The sequence below is a fragment of the Triplophysa dalaica genome, chromosome 7, assembly GCF_015846415.1.
Source record: "Triplophysa dalaica isolate WHDGS20190420 chromosome 7, ASM1584641v1, whole genome shotgun sequence".
NCBI lineage: Eukaryota > Metazoa > Chordata > Actinopteri > Cypriniformes > Nemacheilidae > Triplophysa > Triplophysa dalaica.
This window is the reverse complement of record NC_079548.1, coordinates 1,961,575-1,980,384: the sequence shown is the minus strand read 5'-3', so window position 1 is coordinate 1,980,384 and position 18,810 is coordinate 1,961,575. Positions and strand designations below refer to the sequence as shown.

The window sequence follows — 18,810 nt, the reverse complement described above, 5'->3', positions numbered from 1 at the left end:
ATCAGTCTTTTATTTTAGGACATGACGTCAATAAATCCTTCACACAAATGTTCAGAATGGCACTGTTTTAATGGCACATTGCTTGAGATCAAACAGATGACGGTCTTGTTTAAATGAGGAATGTGGTTAGTGTTTGCTCGGTGCCAGCTCTGAGCCGGGAGGAATGTTGGCACGTCTCCTCAGACCCCGCAGCGATGCGCCAGGTGCGGCACAAACAACAAGACTTTGCTGAATGTGAGAATAACAGCAGACAGAGATAAAGCAGAGAGACACCACTCCAGACGTGAGCTCACGAGGGCCGGGCCAGACTACAGGTGTGTGTCCAATCCAACGTCTATACACCCGCTGCCACTTAAGATTTACAACCTCGCTGTTTTGATAAGGTGAGAGAGGATCAGGATCACATCAGACGTGACATGAGCTTCTCTCGTGTTGAGTCACATAGTACAGGTGCTGCCGAAGAAAATAAACACTGTGATGTCCTTTCATCTGACCACACGTGATGATGTGACAGTAGAGAAACAAAAAACATGTGGAAGTATCGTTGGTGTTGTTCAATACAGACAATAAAAACAAATATTGACTAAAAAACTATAGGTATTTAAGTGTCCCATTAGTACTTTCAAACTAAAAATAAGTATCATTTCAATCAACTTTTTTCTCATGAATATACTTCCTCTACTTTTCAGAAAATAATGCAGTTGTAGACTAGTTGTGAATTAAATTATTCTTTAATCAAGGGGGCCAATTGAGTACACTTAGAGTAGTATACACTTAAAGGAGTAGTTTGCAATCAAATTAAAATGTCATGATAATTCACTCACCCACATGCATCCTTGACTTCATGTACATTTACATTCATGCATTTGGCCGAAGTATTATCCTAAGCGACTTACATTGCATTGTACTATAGATTTGCTTTTGACTATGCGCAATCCCCTGGGATCGAACCACGTTGCAAAGGTCAAGCGGAAGTTCGACCCAGTGTTTACGAGTGTGGAGAGAGAAACCATACAAAAGTTCTTGGATGTTGTAGGACACGTTATATGTCATTGTGCAGCAAGATTATTGTTTAAAATAGTCAGTTTGTGTGCATTTCACACATACAGACCTTTCCAACGTGATTGCGTGATACGGAAGTCGTGGATGTGGATCGCAGAGGCAGTGCAAGCCATGTATTTATAATAAAAAAGTATTTACATTTTTAGTTTTCTTGGAAAATGACCAATCATTTCACTAGACCACACTCATACCTATAGATCGGCTGGTGTCGGTAGAGCGTTTTGAAGCTGCGATGAAACTGGAATTTGGACCTTAACCAACAGCCCCCCCTTTAGGTTCATTATATGGAGAAGAACCTTTTCCCAAACGCCGCAATTTCTTTTTGACAGAAGAAATAAACACACAGACTTATATGACGTGGGTGAGTGAATTGTCATGGCATTTAAATTTGAAAGTGAACTACTCCTTTAAGTATAGTAGTACTCAAACTTCAAAGTATACTTGAACTTCGCTCAATAAAATGAATATTTCTGAATATTTCATGTTAGCAGAAGCAGGTGCAACTTCACTTTTCTTACTTCAGTCATTTTAACAATGCTTTTTACACATGTCATGGAATAGATCATTTAAAAAGCGCTTTATTGGGTTGTGTTTGTGATGCAGTAAATTCTTAACGTTAACTGAGCGAAGATCTTTAAAGTTTGTTAGATCGATTAAATCGGTTAAAGTTTTCAGTCTAATAATAACCTTAAAACATCAAATGAATATTTAGGAATATTTAGGGTGAACATTTTTTCATCCTAAAGGCCGTTACACATTGAGTTTCCGCACGTTAAAAAATAAACACGACCTCAATCACATTTATACACCACCTACGATATTGCGTAGCAATCATTTTGAGAGGCATTTTGACAATTCAGAGACACCGTACAAACAAGCGCCAAAAACGAAAAGATGCAAACGAACATTTCGGACTGTATGTGCAGAGACCGTAAGTATTATACTTTCACGGCAACACCCTGACGACAGCCTGCCCCCTGCATATCAACCCACTGACGAAACCACCACGGTTTTACAACAGAAAGCATGATGTTTGTGGTGAAACACCGTGACTACTGCACTTTTACTATAATAAAACCATCATGATTCATTTTGTCAGGGCGTCAGGGAACTGAGGAACCGACTTACAACTTCTTACAAAAACAGATTTACAGCAACGGAAATGCTGGCTGCTTTGGTTTTGGTTGAACTCCTGCGAGATCTGCCAGAACTCAAGTACTTAATATGAGACTTTAATGAAATAATAAACAGTTGTGAATCACGGTGAGTCACAGAAGGACAGCCGGCGAGATGGTTTGCTGTGATTTCTGGAATGAGGAGAGGAGACAGGTGTGTTGTGTGGACCAGGTGAGCTTCATTCCTCAAACATTATTAATGACATCCTTCATATGGCAGCGAGTGTTCATCTATAAACACATGATCAGATGCCTTCAGTGAGTCACCTCTCGCTGCCCACTGTGTGTATGTGTGTGTTTGAGAGACACCAACACGTGTCCTGGTCGTCACTGATGCTCAGATGGGCCTGTAGGCCGCAGCAACATGACACAGCTGCTATTGTTCATATCTACAGTCACCAAATACATGACATTCAAAAGCGCCGTCTGCTTCACGTATGTAGAGTGAACAGATGACAGCAGCGCACAGGATTATGGGAACACGTTAAGTGTTGTTATCAACAAAGGAAAGTGTGATGTGTAAACACATGAAGATTCTGAAGGTGTAAATGAATGTAGATTGCAGAGGTCAAATCATCTGGATTTGAGTACATTTGATGAGAAATCATTGAGTTTATATTGTATTCTTCAATAACATTGACGTTTGATTGCAGACTTGACAAATCTGAGCTCAGTTTGAAACATTGTTGACATCTCTGGTCATCACAATTCTGTCATCATGTACTCACCCTCGAGGTCTTCCATATGTGTATAAATGTCTTTTTTCTGATAATCACAGAGAAAGATATTTGGAAGAATGCTTCTAACAGATCTCAACACCCACTGACTACCATAGTAGGAAAAAATACTTGATGTTGAACACAAAAGAGGAATTTTGAAGAATGTGGTACAGCAAACAGTTGTGGGGCACTTTTGACTGCCATTGTTTTTTCCTACTATGGGAGTCAATGGATTATAAGATTATAAGATTATAAGCATTCTTTTAAATATCTTTCTCTGTGTTCATCACAACAAAGACATTAATACACATTTGGAACATCTCGAAGGTGAGTAAATGATGACAGAATTTTTTTTTTTGGGTGATGTATCACTTAAAATTGGTGTCATCGCTGCTGTTTGTTCTTTACACCTGAACACTGGCTTGTGCAGATGGTTTCAGGGGTGTAGTTTAGCTTTTACAGGTTTACAAAGACATGAACCCTCAATGACATCATCTGACCTGCCCCGAGCGCAGCCCTGGAACCACCCACCCACCGCACACACACACACACACACACACACACAAGCACACGCAACCATACTTAAACCTAACAATCACACAAAACTTTCCGCTCTTTCAGATTTTTTAAAAAGTTAATTCTGTTTGATTCATAAGCTTGTTTCCTCTTTGGGACCAAAAAATGTACCCACAAGGACATTTTGTCCTCATAACGTAGGGTTTACCCACAAACACACACACCTGATACATCTGAGAAACCCACTGGCTTAACGAAACCTGTACAAAGGAAAATATGTGTCAGTTTCCATATGAGGAATTCATGAGATTTATGAGGCCTAAATCTTCTGACACACCAGTCGTACCTGATCGTCAAACATTCCTCCAAAACAGAAATGATCATTATCAAGACTTAATGTAATAACACCATAAAGTGCACCGAAAGCATTTTAGTCATTTGTTTAGTAAAGATCTTTGTTGAACACAGTGGCTGAAGTGTGGACTCCAGATATCGTCCACAGTGAAAGTGCTTCATCATCATAAACTGCTGACCGACTTGGACACAGAAGCATCAGAAAGTTCACCGGAGGGAACAGAAAGAGACAAACTGCTGAGATCTGCACATCTGCACTTCAGCCTTAGAGAAAGACATCACAGCATGTTAACACACACACACACACACGCACACTGCAGCTGTCAGCTGTGTGTTTTCTCGCTTGTGCCAGAATGCTTGAAAATGTGCAACCTCAAGAAAATCACATTATCGTTCACATCTGGTTAAACGACACACACAGATACACACACACACACACACAAACTCAGATGTTTTTCAAAGGGTCTGTAGGTCTGAAGCTCTCACATAGCAACAGTTGCTATGATACAGAAAGTTAAGTGTGACTGCGGGCGTCTCACAGGTGTGTGTGTAATTACAGACTGCAGAGCTGCAGGTATCATGACTGCGATGACCTCTGAACTCATCAGGTCAACCTGAGGTCAGAGTGAAAGCAGATGTCACTACAGCTGATTCCTCGTGTTGTGTGTTTTGTGAACAGTGTCAAACAATGTTGTTGTGTGTGTCCAAGTGCACATATCAAGTATGAAATCACACATGAACATCATGAATGATCTGATCAAACATGTACATACACCGCTGGTTAACCTGATGACTAACCACAGCTGTCACAAGATCAGTCACAAGAAAACACAAACACAATAAACATTGTTTCAATGGAGTGGGTTGAGCAGGTTAGATGTGCTGATGTGTGTTCATTTGTTTTGTTGTTGTTTTGTATTGGGTTAGATTGTGATGTAAATGTTGAATTGTTGTGTCATTTTGTCATTTTGTGTTGTATTGTGTTATGTGTTCTGTTGTTGATTTGTCAAGTCATGTTGTGTTACCTATTATTGTGTCATGTCATGTGCATTTTGTTGTTGTGTCGTGTTGTGTGTATTGTGTTGTGTGATGTTATGTCATATGTATTGTGTTGTTGTGTCATGTCATGTGTAGTGTGTCGTGTTGTCATGTGTATTGTGTTGTTGTGTCATGTCGTGTGTATTGTGTTGTGTTATTGTGTCATGTCGTGTGTATTGTGTTGTGTTGTTGTGTCATGTCGTGTGTATTGTGTTGCTGTGTCTTGTCATGTGTATTGTGTTGTCGTGTGTTGTGGTGTCATGTCATGTGTATTTTGCTGTGTTGTCATGTCGTGTGTATTGTTTTATATGTTGTTGTGGTGTCATGTGTTTTTGTGTCATGTCATGTGTTTTGTGTTGTCATGTTGTGTGTATTGTGTTGTTGTGTCATGTTGAATGTACTGTGTTGTTGTGTATTCTGTTGTGTGATGTTATGTTGTATGAATTGAACACATAACTCTAGAACTCTTAGGGCTGAGTTCAGGGTGCGTCAGTGGCTGTTCTGGGATCAGTTTGTGTTGATGTGATTGGTGAGATCTCATTGGCTGCAGTCCGAACACATCGCTCACATACACAGCAGAAATCCCCTGAAGTTTCCAGCGTTCCTCATCCGTCTGAAGGCTAAAGTGCACTTTTCTGTGAAAGGATTCAATTAAACTTCAGGTCGAGGTTAAACAACACACTGCCGAACTTCAAAAGAGCAGACGGCCGCTGTGAGGTTATTTATGACACCGTCACTTCTGAAGATCCGCTGCAGTGTAAACCCACTCGTCTCACAAACACAACACTGTCATTTAACAACCACTTCACTGTGGTATTCACAATCTCCTCGAGGGCTTCACACATCTCAACAACTCCTCTAACTGAACTCATCTATGATAGGATCAGAGATCTCGATATAAACTCTTATACATCTTCAATTTTAGTTAATACTCACGGAGCAATAAAACACACACACACAAATTCTTCAGAGTAAACAGCCACTGAATGATGAGACCAGGACCCCCACAGAGAGAGAGAGAGAGAGAGAGAGAGAGACAACTGTCTCGCATACTCATGCGTGCCCACCACATGACCCGGGACCGCCCATTGATCTTTACTCAAAGTTGAAGGAGAGAGAGAGAGAGAGAGAGAGAGACAGAAAACATTCCATTTCCCGTAAGGCGGGAAGAACGGGGGGAGGCGGGCGGGAGTTTTGGGAAGCGGAGTGAGTCATCTCTTTTCAGCCTGACAGCCACATCTCTCTCTAATGTTTACAATCCCGACACTTTCTCACTGATTCACTGACTCTCAAACACAAATGTGTTTTTAAATGTGAGTTTGTGCATGTGTTATGTGGGTCTGCACCTGCTGACTAGTTACAGTAGTAAAAGATACACACATGCAAGTATTCACAGAAGAGATGGGTATTAAGTAGTGTTTGTAATCTTGTGAGATGTGGTTGACCAGATCGAGTTAGGAAGAATGTTCCACCATGAAGGAGTTTTGAATGAAAATGAATAGAAAAACGATTTACTGCCAACCTTGAGATGACCAGGGCCTGGACAAGGAGTTGTGCCGAATGCTCAGTGAGATAGGGTCTAACCTTTCTAATGTTGAATAAGGCATATCGGCATGACCAAGATGTCTTGGCAATGTGATCTTTGAAGGACAGCTGTTCATCAAATATGACTCTGAGGTGTCCTGGCTGTTTTGGAAGGAGTGACTGTGGTATTGCCAAGTTGGATGGTGAGATCGTATTGCACCATGGGGTGTGCCGGATACACGAGTACTTCTGTCTTGGCAGGGTTCAGCTGGAGGTGATGCTCTTTCCTCCAAGATGAGATGTCCTCTAGGCAGGCTGTAATGCGAACTGCTACAGCGGCATAGTCTGGGAGAAACGAGATGTAGATCTGGGTGTCATCAGCATTATAGTGATATGATAAGCCGTGTCCCCCTATGATGGGTCCCCAGGATGTCATGTAGATGGAAAAAAGCAGCAGTCCAAGCACAGATCCCTGAGGTACCCCAGATATCATGTGGTGAGCAGTGGACAGCGATCCCCTCCATGACACACCCTGAAGGATCTGCCGGAGAGGTAGGATTTGAACCACCGGAGAGGATAGCCTGAGATTCCTAGAGATAACAGGGTTGCTAGAAGTATCTGGTGATTGACAGTGTCAAACGCTGCAGATAGGTCTAGCAGAATCAGGATAGAGAACTTAGATTCCGCATTGGCTAGTGGCAGTGCTTCAGTGGCAGTGCTTCTGTGACCGATAGTAGTGCAGTCTCAGTGGAGTGGTTTGTTTTGAAGCTATTCTGGGATAGGTAGGATTTAAGACATCTGGTTGAAAACTGCCTTTTCAAGTGTTTTTGCAATAATGGGAGGAGAGAGACAGGTCTGTAACTGTCAATGGTAGAGGGCCATGACAAACCGGCGCGCACATGTCCGATGAAACGGTCTATATTAAGAAGAACAGACCGCTTCAAAAGACTCAATCCCAGAAAAAAATATTAGTGCTCGGATGTTACTTTTTTAACAGCTCAGGGAACTGACGGAGTTCTTAGTTGTGTCTCAGTTGTGTCTCCAGGAGAAATAAAAATCAAATCGAATGAAAGACTGAAACATATGAAGAGTCTGAAGCAGTGAATTAATGTAGATTGTAGAGGTCAAATAATCTGGATCTGAGAAAATTTGATGAGAAATGTTTGAGTTCATATTGAGATCTTCAAAAATATTGACTTTTGATTGCAGACTTGACAAATCTATGGTCAATTTGACACATTGTTGACATCTGTTCTGAAGACTCTTTTTATCTGAGACAAACTCGAGAGGCTCTCATATTAATCTCCCTCTTCTCTAGGAGAAATAATGGAGATACTACAGTGATCTGGGCTGTTGTTCTGGGGTCTTTGCAGATGGCTGTGGACCTTTAAAAACGCACTTACTGAAAGCCACTCATTGCTTCTATTTCTGGCACGCGCGTGTGCCGCAGCTGCAGTCAAAGCTCCATTATTTCACTCCTTTATGGCATATTTGGGCCGACGTTGTTGTTGTTGTGCAATGAAGTAATCAGTACGCAAACCGCACAACCCACAAGCTTCATCAGAGAGACGCTGAGATCACACTGAGATGTGTTGTTCTCGGGTCAAGGGGACGCATGGACCCGCGTAAACATGCACATCATGACTTACTGTGGTCATGTGACCAAAGCAGGAGCTGATGACCTCAACGAGCGATCATGTTATTAATACACAACATTAGTCTTTAGCAGCCATACAAGTGAATATTACACATACACTTATTTGAATTTGCCAAGAAATGATTTATGACGGCAAAAATGCCCAAAATGATTTATTACGATTACAGGCCCTGTTTCATTGACAAGGCTTAGCCTAAATCAGGACTATGCCTTAGTTAATTTAAGCTATTTAGGTCGCTTTTATTAAAACAACATTACCGAAGGGCATCTTGAGACAAAACAATGACATTGGCATATTTTAAGATATGTCAGGGCAAGATATTTTCAGTTAAGACGGCTCAAAATTCCTTTTAGTCTGGGACTAGTCTTAAGCCTTGTCTGTGAAATCGGCGGCATAATTTGTCTTATTTCAACAAACGTACTAGATTTTTGCTTTGCTTGTTGCAATGCACTCTGGGAATTTGTTGACAGCGCATCCTCATGAGAAAGAAAACTTCTTTCTCAAAGCCTTCATGTATTTGACCAACAACAGTTTCGTTTTAGTATTTTTCCTCCTGAGCCGTTTTAGAAGAAACATCCCAGACAAAGGTCAGACTTCCCTGAAACACTAGTGAGAAGTCCATAGAGAGTCTTAACAAACATTGATGAAGAAGCTGATGGTTGTAGTACAGATGCAAGTGTTTATTCTTCTGTGTTGCCGGTAATGTCAGAACCGAAACCACAACACATCCTGAGCCGATGATGGAGAGTGAAATCCTTTATAGAGATTCCAGTAAAATACTTTCAGGAGCAGCCAAACGTGCACACACATTACTGTAACTCCAAATGTGTTCCTTTAACTCCAGAAGAAAGATCCCACAGCTATTTACTGAGAACTAAATCTGCAGCTGCACGAACACACACACAAACACACACATTCACTAGTGTGGTGAGCCTTTCCTAAAGTGAGCCTAAATGAGTTGTGAGTCATAAACTGGTGTGTTTTACATTTCCACTTATTGAAAGAGAGACAGAGAGAGAGAGAGAGAGAGAGAGGGAGAAAGAGAGAGAGAGAGAGAGAGAGAGAGAGAGAGATGGAGTGGTTGCAGCTGGTCTTTAGAAATGCTGAATCAAAGAAGTTTTTTTTCTTATAAGAGCCAGTGGCAATATAATATCTGTGTGTGTTTATGTGTGTGTACACATTGACACACACACAAAAGCACGCACGCACACACACACCTATTCCCAGAATGCATCAGTGCTGCAGAATGTCAGCTGTGTGTGTAAATCACTCTGTTGAATGTTCACTGTTAATGAATGTGAGTGTCGGTCTGATCTGGGAACAGATGTTCACACACTAATATGATATTGAATCTTCAAACTATTAGAAAAAGTCAACCTGATCTCACAGAAACTTCAGACCTTTTTCCAGGAAACTAATTGGAATGAATTTCATGAAGAGAATGTAACAGAAACAAATTAGACTATCTGAAAATAACCGTAATGACGCCTCAACCCAAACCCGGAAACTAATCTTAATATTGCAAAACGTATAAATATAATTGTGTGAGATTATGTTGGAGTTTGACATGAAAAGTCACGCTACATGACAAACATTTTCATCTTCAATGGTTTTGTTGATGAACATCCAGTAGTTTTTAGGATTCTCAAAATGTGTCTCAGAAGGCCAAAGTGTGCCCCCAAGATCTGACAAATTCATAGTAATGATCCACCTCATAAAATATTCCCAGACTGTTGTTGTGCTTTAGAGAAAGTTGTGTTCTGAGATACAGGACCTTCCCGCCGCTCTATGAAGAATCCCCTCTCTCTCTCTTTCTCTGTTTCGGGGGGACGGATCGCCCCTCTGACCACACAGGCGATGCTCTTCCATGACTCACGGATGTGAATCACACATGCTGCGGTCGAGTCACAAAGACACAGACGCCTCAGTTAACAGTTTGACAGATGGAGACGCGGGTTGAAGCGTTCACACACGCTGAGTTAAAGTGAGCTTCAAACGAATGAAACCCTCACCTCTGCTCAGCGTTGATTGACAGGTCTATTCACCGAGGAAGGAAGTTCAGGCATGCAGAAGATGTCTAACAGCCGAGGAATTCAACGTGACAGCCCGGGAAAATCATAAGCATTCTCTCTCTTTCCATCTGTCTCGCTCTTCGATCAACGGACCAGCTCGTCTGCATGTTAATTAAAGGGCCAGTTCACCCAAAAAGAAATAATGTGTCTTTACATCTTCACTCACTCTCACATGTTTGTAAATCTTTCATGTTTGAGTCTTTCTTCAGTGGAACACAAAAGAAGATATTTCGAGAAATGTTTGCATTTTTACAACGGAAGTCAATGGGGTTCGGCGTTGTTTGGTTATCGACGTTCTTCAAAATATCTTCTTTTGTGTTCGTTCAGAAACTCGTTCAGGTTTGACGTAACACGAGAATGAATAAATGATGAAGGAATCCTTAAATTTGGTTCACTATCTTTTTTTAATGATTATTGTTCCTTTGGTAGAGACCAGACCTGCAATCAGGGTGGTCCTGCAAGACAATGTGTGTATGTGCCAAAGTGGTGAGTAACACACAAACACACGTATGTACGCACGGCACGCACACACACACTTCAGTGTTGTGTGTGTGTAAGTGTCAGGTTTAGGATTAGAGAATGGAAAATACCATTTGGTCAATATAAAAACGGGACTTTATGGTGTGTGTGTGTGTTTGTGTGTGTTTATTCAGTGAATTCATAGGGGGCTTTGTGATGGTCTCAGCCGATGGAGTTCAGGATCTACACCCTACATGGTCATATTGATCTTATTAATAATGTTGAAGTGGGTCAGGATGTCTAAACTGGTAACGCTTCTGTTTTTCTGTACTGTAGAAATGGAAATATTGTGTTGTCAAACACACACAACATGCCTTACACTTCCCTTAACAACCTCCTGTGTGGAAACTGTGTGTGTGAGTGTGTGTGTGTGTGATGTTTTTCCACGTTGCTCTCCAAATTATTCTTAAAAGTCTTTTTTCCTGATGAATATTGGCCAATCAGGAGGCCCGGTGGAGTGATGAGGTCATTTCCTGTGGTTCAGGAGGTGGATTGAGCAACATTGAGATTCATTGACGTATTTGAACTGTGTGACTTCTCAAAAAGTTGAAATGTGTGTACGTGTCTGCTTGTGTGCGTGTTGCATTGTGTAGGTCAGTGTGAATGTATGTGCGTGTGTGTACATTAGTGTGTTCGTGTTATGTTGTATAGGTTAGTTTGTATGTTTGTGCATATGTGTGTATATGTATTATATTAGTTGTGTGAGTGTGTGTGTTGGGAGGGTGAGTTCCTAATTCGACTGATATTTGCTGAAATCTTTCCATGTTATTTGTGAAAGAATTGCTGGATTTCATTGCTGTTATATTTTTGTTGTACTGTGTGTGACATGAATCAATGAATCTGACGGATGTATATTGATGCTCACGTGTTGTCTCGTATGTTAGTCACCTTGAATAAAACCATCTGCCAAGTATAGAATTGTGAAATATGTGTGTGTGTGTAAAACAAAACCTGTGTGTATAAAAATAAATCATTTTACAAGAAATACAACTTAGTTTTGTTACTTCTCCTGTTATGAATTTGTTTATCAATTATTTTATAGCAATTCTACAATACTTTATACACAGAGAGAGAGAGAGATTTAAGATTTAATTGAATGTAGAGATCTAATTTTCCTGTGCTTTGGCACTGTAAAATTAGTTTTATCATGCCAATAAAGCTTCTTTGAGTCTTGAGAGAGAGAGAGAGAGAGAGAGAGAGAGAGAGAGAGAGAGAGAGAGAGAGAAAGAGATAGATCATTTTTAATTTCAAGAATTTAAAATTAAAAAATTACAGAGACAAAAAAAAAGAATGGCATGAAGGTAAAAAGAGAGAGAGAGATCCTGGTTTAGTTGCCAGGGTTTGGATTGAGCTGTCACTCTTTGCGTCACTGTCTATTCCCAGCTACCGACGCAGGTTCACACACACAAACTCACACACATGGATGCACAAAAACACACACAGACCCACACACACTCGTCCTTTCCCCTGGCTGGCAGAATTTAATTAGCTCTCTCCAGCTCGGCCTTATCCCCTCCGTCTATTTTTTCCTTCATTTGTTCATCTTTCTTACCTCACAATCCCTCCCACGCGCCACGGCCTGTTTCCACGGCAACAGCTGCTTCCTGTTTGTCCGTCTGCTCGGCCTTTCCAGGAGACTGAGCGAGAGAGAGAGAGCAGAAATAAGATCTGTTCTTTATGGCTGTTTATTTTTCCAGATAATGTTCGTATGTGAGACGCGACAGGAGAAATAACATGTTCCATCAAAAGCATCTTTATCAACACAAATTACATGTGTACTGATAAATCTCTGCGTCTGTGTGTGTGTGTTTTCATGCATGTGTGTGTGTGTGTGTGTGTGTAAACAAATGTTGAGGTGCAGTGACCTCAGTTGTTGGTTTTTCGGCACAGAAAGAGCAGCGGTGAGATCAAACACTCATTCCTGTGAAACATAAACGACTGACACACACACATCATATCACATTCCAGCCGACAGCAAACACAGTGAGAGATAAAAGAGTGTGTGTGTGTGTGTGAATATTGTCAGTTAAATCTTCAAAGCAAACAAAAATGTAAACACATTCTTCAGAAACCAGATCAAATCATAAAAGTGTGTATGTGTGTGTGTTGCAGATGGACTGTGAAAGCGGGCAAGCAAGGAGTCACTTGGGTGGGTGACCTACTGAGTCCAGGTGGACCATTAAAATGAGAATAACACACACAACTTGAGTAAGTGATGTTACACACGCTCGGTCTCTACAGACAAACAGAGACAGATGCCCATAGAGTTTTGATATAAAACACACAAACAAAGTCTTGTGTGTGACGAGCAGAAAAGTGTATTTTCAAGCTCTTTGGAGAAGGTGTGCACAACTCATTACACAATGACAGGAGTGAGAAAACGTCCGTTAAAAGTCTCATGATTGTGTGGTTGTATTATTGAAACTAATATTGCCTGTAGAGACACCAGAGCGACAACTTTAACGGTAACAGTCTGACAAACACACAGTCAGATTCATTGAGAAACACGTGGGATATACAGCCACGGAAAAAATGAAGAAATCATTCCAAGTGTTCATTACATCATCATTTCTTGGTGTGTTATGGTCATTCCAGTCCACAGTGATCAAAATCCAGGTTATCACATAAAAAAATTGTTAAAACCAAACTTGATTTCTTTGCAGCATTTGAGGTCTGAACAAATACACATCAGCATCTTTTCCGTTGTTTTCACCTGTTTCTCCAGTTTTCATTTTCTGCAAATAAATGCAAATATTTTTATTTGACATTTTGGGGGAAATAGTGTTAGTAGTTCACAGAACGAAACATAAACTATCATTTTACTTAAACACGTAGTAAATTTTGGAAAACTGTAAATAATGTTAAAAAGGTCTCTTAATTTTTTTTTAATGGTCGTATATAAATATAAGCATCTTTCAGACACAGACCATAGACTTCACTTCCACTGTGACCACAGCATCCTGCCAAATCCCCTGCACGTCACCAAACCACATCTGCACTATCACAACACTGAATAAATCCTTTACCCGAAACCTCTATTTAACACCAATTATTAGTAATAACGAGAACTGTGAGGGCTGGACACACAACGAATAAACACTAAGAAAGCGTGAAAATTAAACATTCATCAAGACACTTTAAGTCACAGTGGTTTGCATTTGTCCTTAAGACAATAAAGCAAAAAGTATTTTATGATATAAGAATAACATATGACAGAAAGATATGAAAAGCTTTAAAATATGAGGTGATCTTCTGAAAGTAAAAATCCGTGCATGAAGTAAACGAGGTAAGAGTAAAAGGTTGGTTTGGGTCTGACATTGAAATGTAAGTGAAGCATGGGTGAGATGTGTGAGGAGTTAACCCACTGACACGCTTGCGAGAATCAGTTTATGGGTGAGGAAGGAATTTAACCGTTCAAACCTGTAAAATCAAACCGGTGTTTCTGTGTCGTCTCGCAGGGCGTTGCTGCAACGTTTCTGTCCTGCAGATATAAACCCAGAGTCACACCTTCAGTCTGGAGACCAGAGAGGGAGCGTCTGTACAACACACACACGGACACACACACCAAACAATGCTCAGTTCTGCTAATAATATCAACTTCTGAACATGATTTGGCATTTTCTATTTCGATTTTCAGTGATCTGTTTCATGCCGCTGTGGTATTGATGAGTCAAGTAAAGAGGATAATTCACGACATCTACGTTCTGATGTAACTGACCTCAAGACGTTTTTGTGTAAAATCTGCATTATGAATTCTTTCGGTTTCTTATATAACCAGAAAATCTGCTTGGTTTAGCGATCACAATGAGACTAAAGTTTTGTGGGTGGCCATTAGAGGCCGGCGGGCGTCAGCGGGCGATCGTCTCTGTGGATTAAAGGTGTGGTCAGATGGCACCGCCTTTGGCAGACGACTGGTCTCGAGTCAGCGCTGGGAACTGAACGGCTGCCCGATGAAGTTACACGAATGAGAACAAAGCAATGTGGATATCCAAACCTGGGCTCTGACATGATGGAATATTATAGTTCCTGCAATAGTTTCGAGCTCTCGTGAACCCAAGCTATTTTTTACCGTGAACATTGAAAAATTACATTTACAAAAGTACATTTCAGTTTCTTGTTGTAAAGTGATGCTCAAGGGTTTTGGGTGGTTGCTAGGGGGATGCGAGGCGGTTGCTAACGTGACTCCGGGTATGATGGTCATTAACAAAAGTTACACTTCTAGAGGTCAGAGAGAGATGGCTATACAGACAGTGTTTATAGGGCAGAACTCAGAGTTCTGGTGTAATGAGAGCTTCACGTAATTACTGAACATTAGACGTCATTATACAGACATTAAACCTCCGTCCAAAAGCTCAAGATGAAGCTGTAATTAAACTCAACTCTTCAAGCTCAAAATCCTTTTACAGACGAACACGACATACGCGCAGAGAAAAACACATAAACTCACATCATCATCTGAACAACAAACCACAATGCTCACTGCAGTCAAACAATCATAAATCAACCATGTTTTCACTACAATAGACATAGCTGAAGCATGGAAATGATCATAAATCTGTAGCTATATTATAATCAATCTGCCACCTAGAAATGTGTGTGTGTGTGTGTGTTGTAGCTGTGGGGAGAGGTGGTGTTCATGTGGAGCTGATCTGTGTCTGAACATGCCGAAGAAATGCCTTCGTACCATTATTGACAGAGCGTTACATACAGTCTGGAAAATAAAAGCTCTTCTCATGATGATTATTTTACAAATAAAACGTTCTCAGGGTCTCAGGGTCTTCAATGTTCAGTCCAGAATCAGAAGTGCATATTATTTTGTGGTAGTCAATTTAATTTTATTTGTAAACCATTGAGTTGGTCGGGGTTGAGAGGAGATCATGGAAGGGTTAAGAATGGACACTTTCATGCTGTGTTTATGTCTTGTTTTGTTAAAATGATGAACCTTCCCGTAACGTTTATCAAATACCAACAGATATAAGGGAGTCAAAAGGTTCTTCTATCAGACAGAAATCAGTTTTTTTTTTGAGGATGTGTGTGTGATGTTTTACTGTAACTCAACTCACTCTCATTATCAGTGATTTATCTTCTCTGGCACTTGTTATCTCACCAGTGACGTCAGGCTACACACAAAGGTCGCGACCTCTAATCCAGAGAAGAAGATTCACGATTATTAAAACAGCAAAACAAGTTACATTCACTTGATCATCAAAAATGACGAGATAAGCACTTCTAAATTCGCTTTGATAGTCATATGTTAGAGCAAGAGATCAACAATCTTAAACATGCAAAATATTCATACAAATCTTGTAAATACACAGAAATAAATGAATTTGTTTTAAAGAATTTGAAGAAACCCAGCATCCACAGGGTTCATAAAATAATCCATCACACATCATCCTGCCTTGTATCTACTACTTGTATCCTAGCTTAAAGAAAAATTGCATTAAATTGGGAAAACTTTATTCCTGAATGTTTCCCAAAAGTTAAAACATTTCATATGTTTTTTGGAACGTTTAGCAATAAAATGTAATGTTGATAAAATGCAAAATTAACTGCGTTACTGCAGGAACATTTTTGAATAACGTTTGAAGAACGTTCCCTACAAAATATTTAGTTTCTTCGAGTATCAATTGTTCTGAATTAGTCACTTATGAGATTACATTTTCATTAAGATGAGGCCTCAGAAGGCTCCCTACATAGACAACAGACAGTTCAGGTGGTTTTAAAGAAAGACATAATATCTCACGAGATGAATATAATTTCTTACTCATCATTACCAGCTCTGTTTGTGGAGTATTTCTGACACAATTGACTCTTCACATCTCTTCAACTCTTTGTTTGGCTCTGTTTCTGTCTGCTGACGGTCAACAGCGACTCTCTCTCCAGCAAACATCTTGTGTTTTTCTGCTGACACACGAACAGAAGCGACTCTGAGGGGATTGTCTGTGTGTGCTGACCCCTGATCAGCCTCTGACACCAGAGGCCTGTGTGAGTCATGACCACGTGACCGTCTGATGAACAGAACCGCTGTAAAGAGAGAGAGACGGTACAGATGTGTGTGTGTGTGTGGTACATGGAGGAAGAACTAAATTATGCACTTCTGTGATCAAATCCTGTTCTAAAAAGGGGTTTGGAGGTATTTGTCTTAAAGCTGTTATCCAAATATGCAGAATAGATTACAACTTTTGAGAGTTTTTTGTGTGCATTTCGAAGATGTTGCTTCACACTCTTTACGGCAAACGTGATCTTTCCTCAGGCAAATCTCTCTCTCGCTGATCATCAGGTTACAATATTTTTACTGGCTTGTACCCATGTAAACCTAATATGAAAATACACACAATATACACACAGTTCATTTTTTATATTCCATTTCTTTTAAAGGACAGTAAAGGGATACTACGCCCTAAAATAACTCATTCTCAAGATCCTTTGTTCTGTTCAACACAAAGAAAGATATTTGGAAGAATGTTTGCAATTTTCAGTTCTTGTGCATCATCCGCTAGCATAGTAGAACATATTTTGTAGATTATTTTGTTATGTTGAATATAAAATGAGATGTATTTAGGAAAACAAACAGTTCTGAGGCATGTATGACATGACTTAAAGTGAAAATGACTAACATTCTTCTAAAAATCTTTCTCATTTATACAGGTATGAAATTACATGAGGGTGAGCAAACAATGACAGAGATTTCATCTTTTGAGTGAACCATCCCTTTAAGGTGTTATTTTGTGCAAAACAAAATATGTTAAAGGGTTTCAATATTAACATTGTACATTGTTTGCTTATTTATGTGTGTGTGCGTGTGTGCAGAGAAACACAGAAATGTTTTAAGTTTGCAGGGGTATACCATGGTGAAACATTTGTTTAAATTCTGGAATAAAGTCACATCATAACCTCCTGCCCTTCACCTGCATCAAAGAAACATTCAGCCAAAGAACTGCATGTACCAACCACCCATGAGTCCAGGTTAACAACAACAACAACACATTGACCTTGGCCTCTTAACACACACACATACACAGGTTTACCCGTCTGTGTGGGATTTTTCACTTCTGCCAGTGTCCAGATGGCATCATGCCCCACACAAACACACTTACAGCCCACTCAGTCTTATGGTAAATATTCGACCGCCCCTGCAGATCTGCCGGCTCAATGTCACAACAGCCTGACAGCGTCACACACACTTATCTACAGACACACACTGCCATTCAAATCCAAAAGAGTGTGGGACAGAACAGATCTTCATCACCATCATCCTCATCCTCATCTTCAAATCTGGCTATAAACTAACACAATCTGTAAATCTTGACAAGTTCATCATTTGAAGTGAAGGCCTCAAAGGTTAGTTTAGACTCAGTGTATCAGGGAAATGCTTTTATCAGGACAGAAGACACATCTTATATTATGTCTTGATACTTACACACGCACACACACAGATCACGCAATCATATGGATAAGATTAATTCATATTTAAAAATTCTTCATAAGTATCAGTGATACAGTGTTATATATTAGTGCTTCAAACCCAGTTTGTTGAATTCAGGCTAAAGTAGTTTAATTTAATTATGGGATTAGAAGCATTAAAGTATCATAAACATAAAAAAGGTCAAAATAGGTGTGTTTATTTCTGTTACGTGTAGATTATATGACAGATTGGAAGGTTTTCATTTATAAAATGATCAATTCTGATGTCTTACAAACATATTAAGTATTGTATTGTTTTGATGGTGTGTATAGCCCTGGTAGTGTTTGTTATTATTAATCTTACTGCTGACTTTGAGAGCTTTGCTGAAACAATATCACTTGTATTGTCTGTGCGTGTACAAATACAACTTCAACTTTATAAACTCTGTATCTTTCAGTGACGATTGTATTGAGTTCTTTACTTCACAGGGAACACATGGGATATGTTACGGGAACTCTGGAGCTGGTTTGACGTGGGTGGAAATGAAACACCTGATGTACCCGAACACACACACAGGTGCAGAGCGGAGCGTCACCTGTCCCGAGATGCTGCTGTCTCTGAGAAGATGAAAATGATCCGATAACATTCAGATTCATGTTACTGTACCGCCATCACTGTTAAATATTGATGACATACATCACACAAACCGGATCGAATTTAAAAGAGGGAATGAGACCAACACGGAGTCCGTTTCTTTAAGTGAAA

At 40.1% G+C, this 18,810-nt stretch overlaps 1 protein-coding gene across 5 annotated transcripts in view; it reads right to left on the bottom strand.

Moving 5' to 3' along the window:
* Positions 1-18,810, bottom strand: part of hook2 (hook microtubule-tethering protein 2) — a 31,067-nt gene that overhangs the window by 11,116 nt on the left and 1,141 nt on the right. The window contains exons 2-6 of one of the 5 annotated variants that reach the window (XM_056752368.1): positions 16,415-16,664; positions 15,701-15,779; positions 14,058-14,173; positions 13,286-13,372; positions 12,190-12,274 (exon numbers count right to left, since the gene is read on the bottom strand). In XM_056752368.1, the coding sequence (XP_056608346.1) occupies positions 12,190-12,274; positions 13,286-13,332 (132 nt within the window). In that variant the 5' untranslated portion in view covers positions 13,333-13,372; positions 14,058-14,173; positions 15,701-15,779; positions 16,415-16,664. Of the gene's footprint in view, positions 1-12,189; positions 12,275-13,285; positions 14,174-15,700; positions 15,780-16,404; positions 16,665-18,810 lie in introns of all 5 variants that reach the window. The other 4 variants (XM_056752370.1, XM_056752369.1, XM_056752373.1 and 1 more) reach the window with 4 other exon arrangements.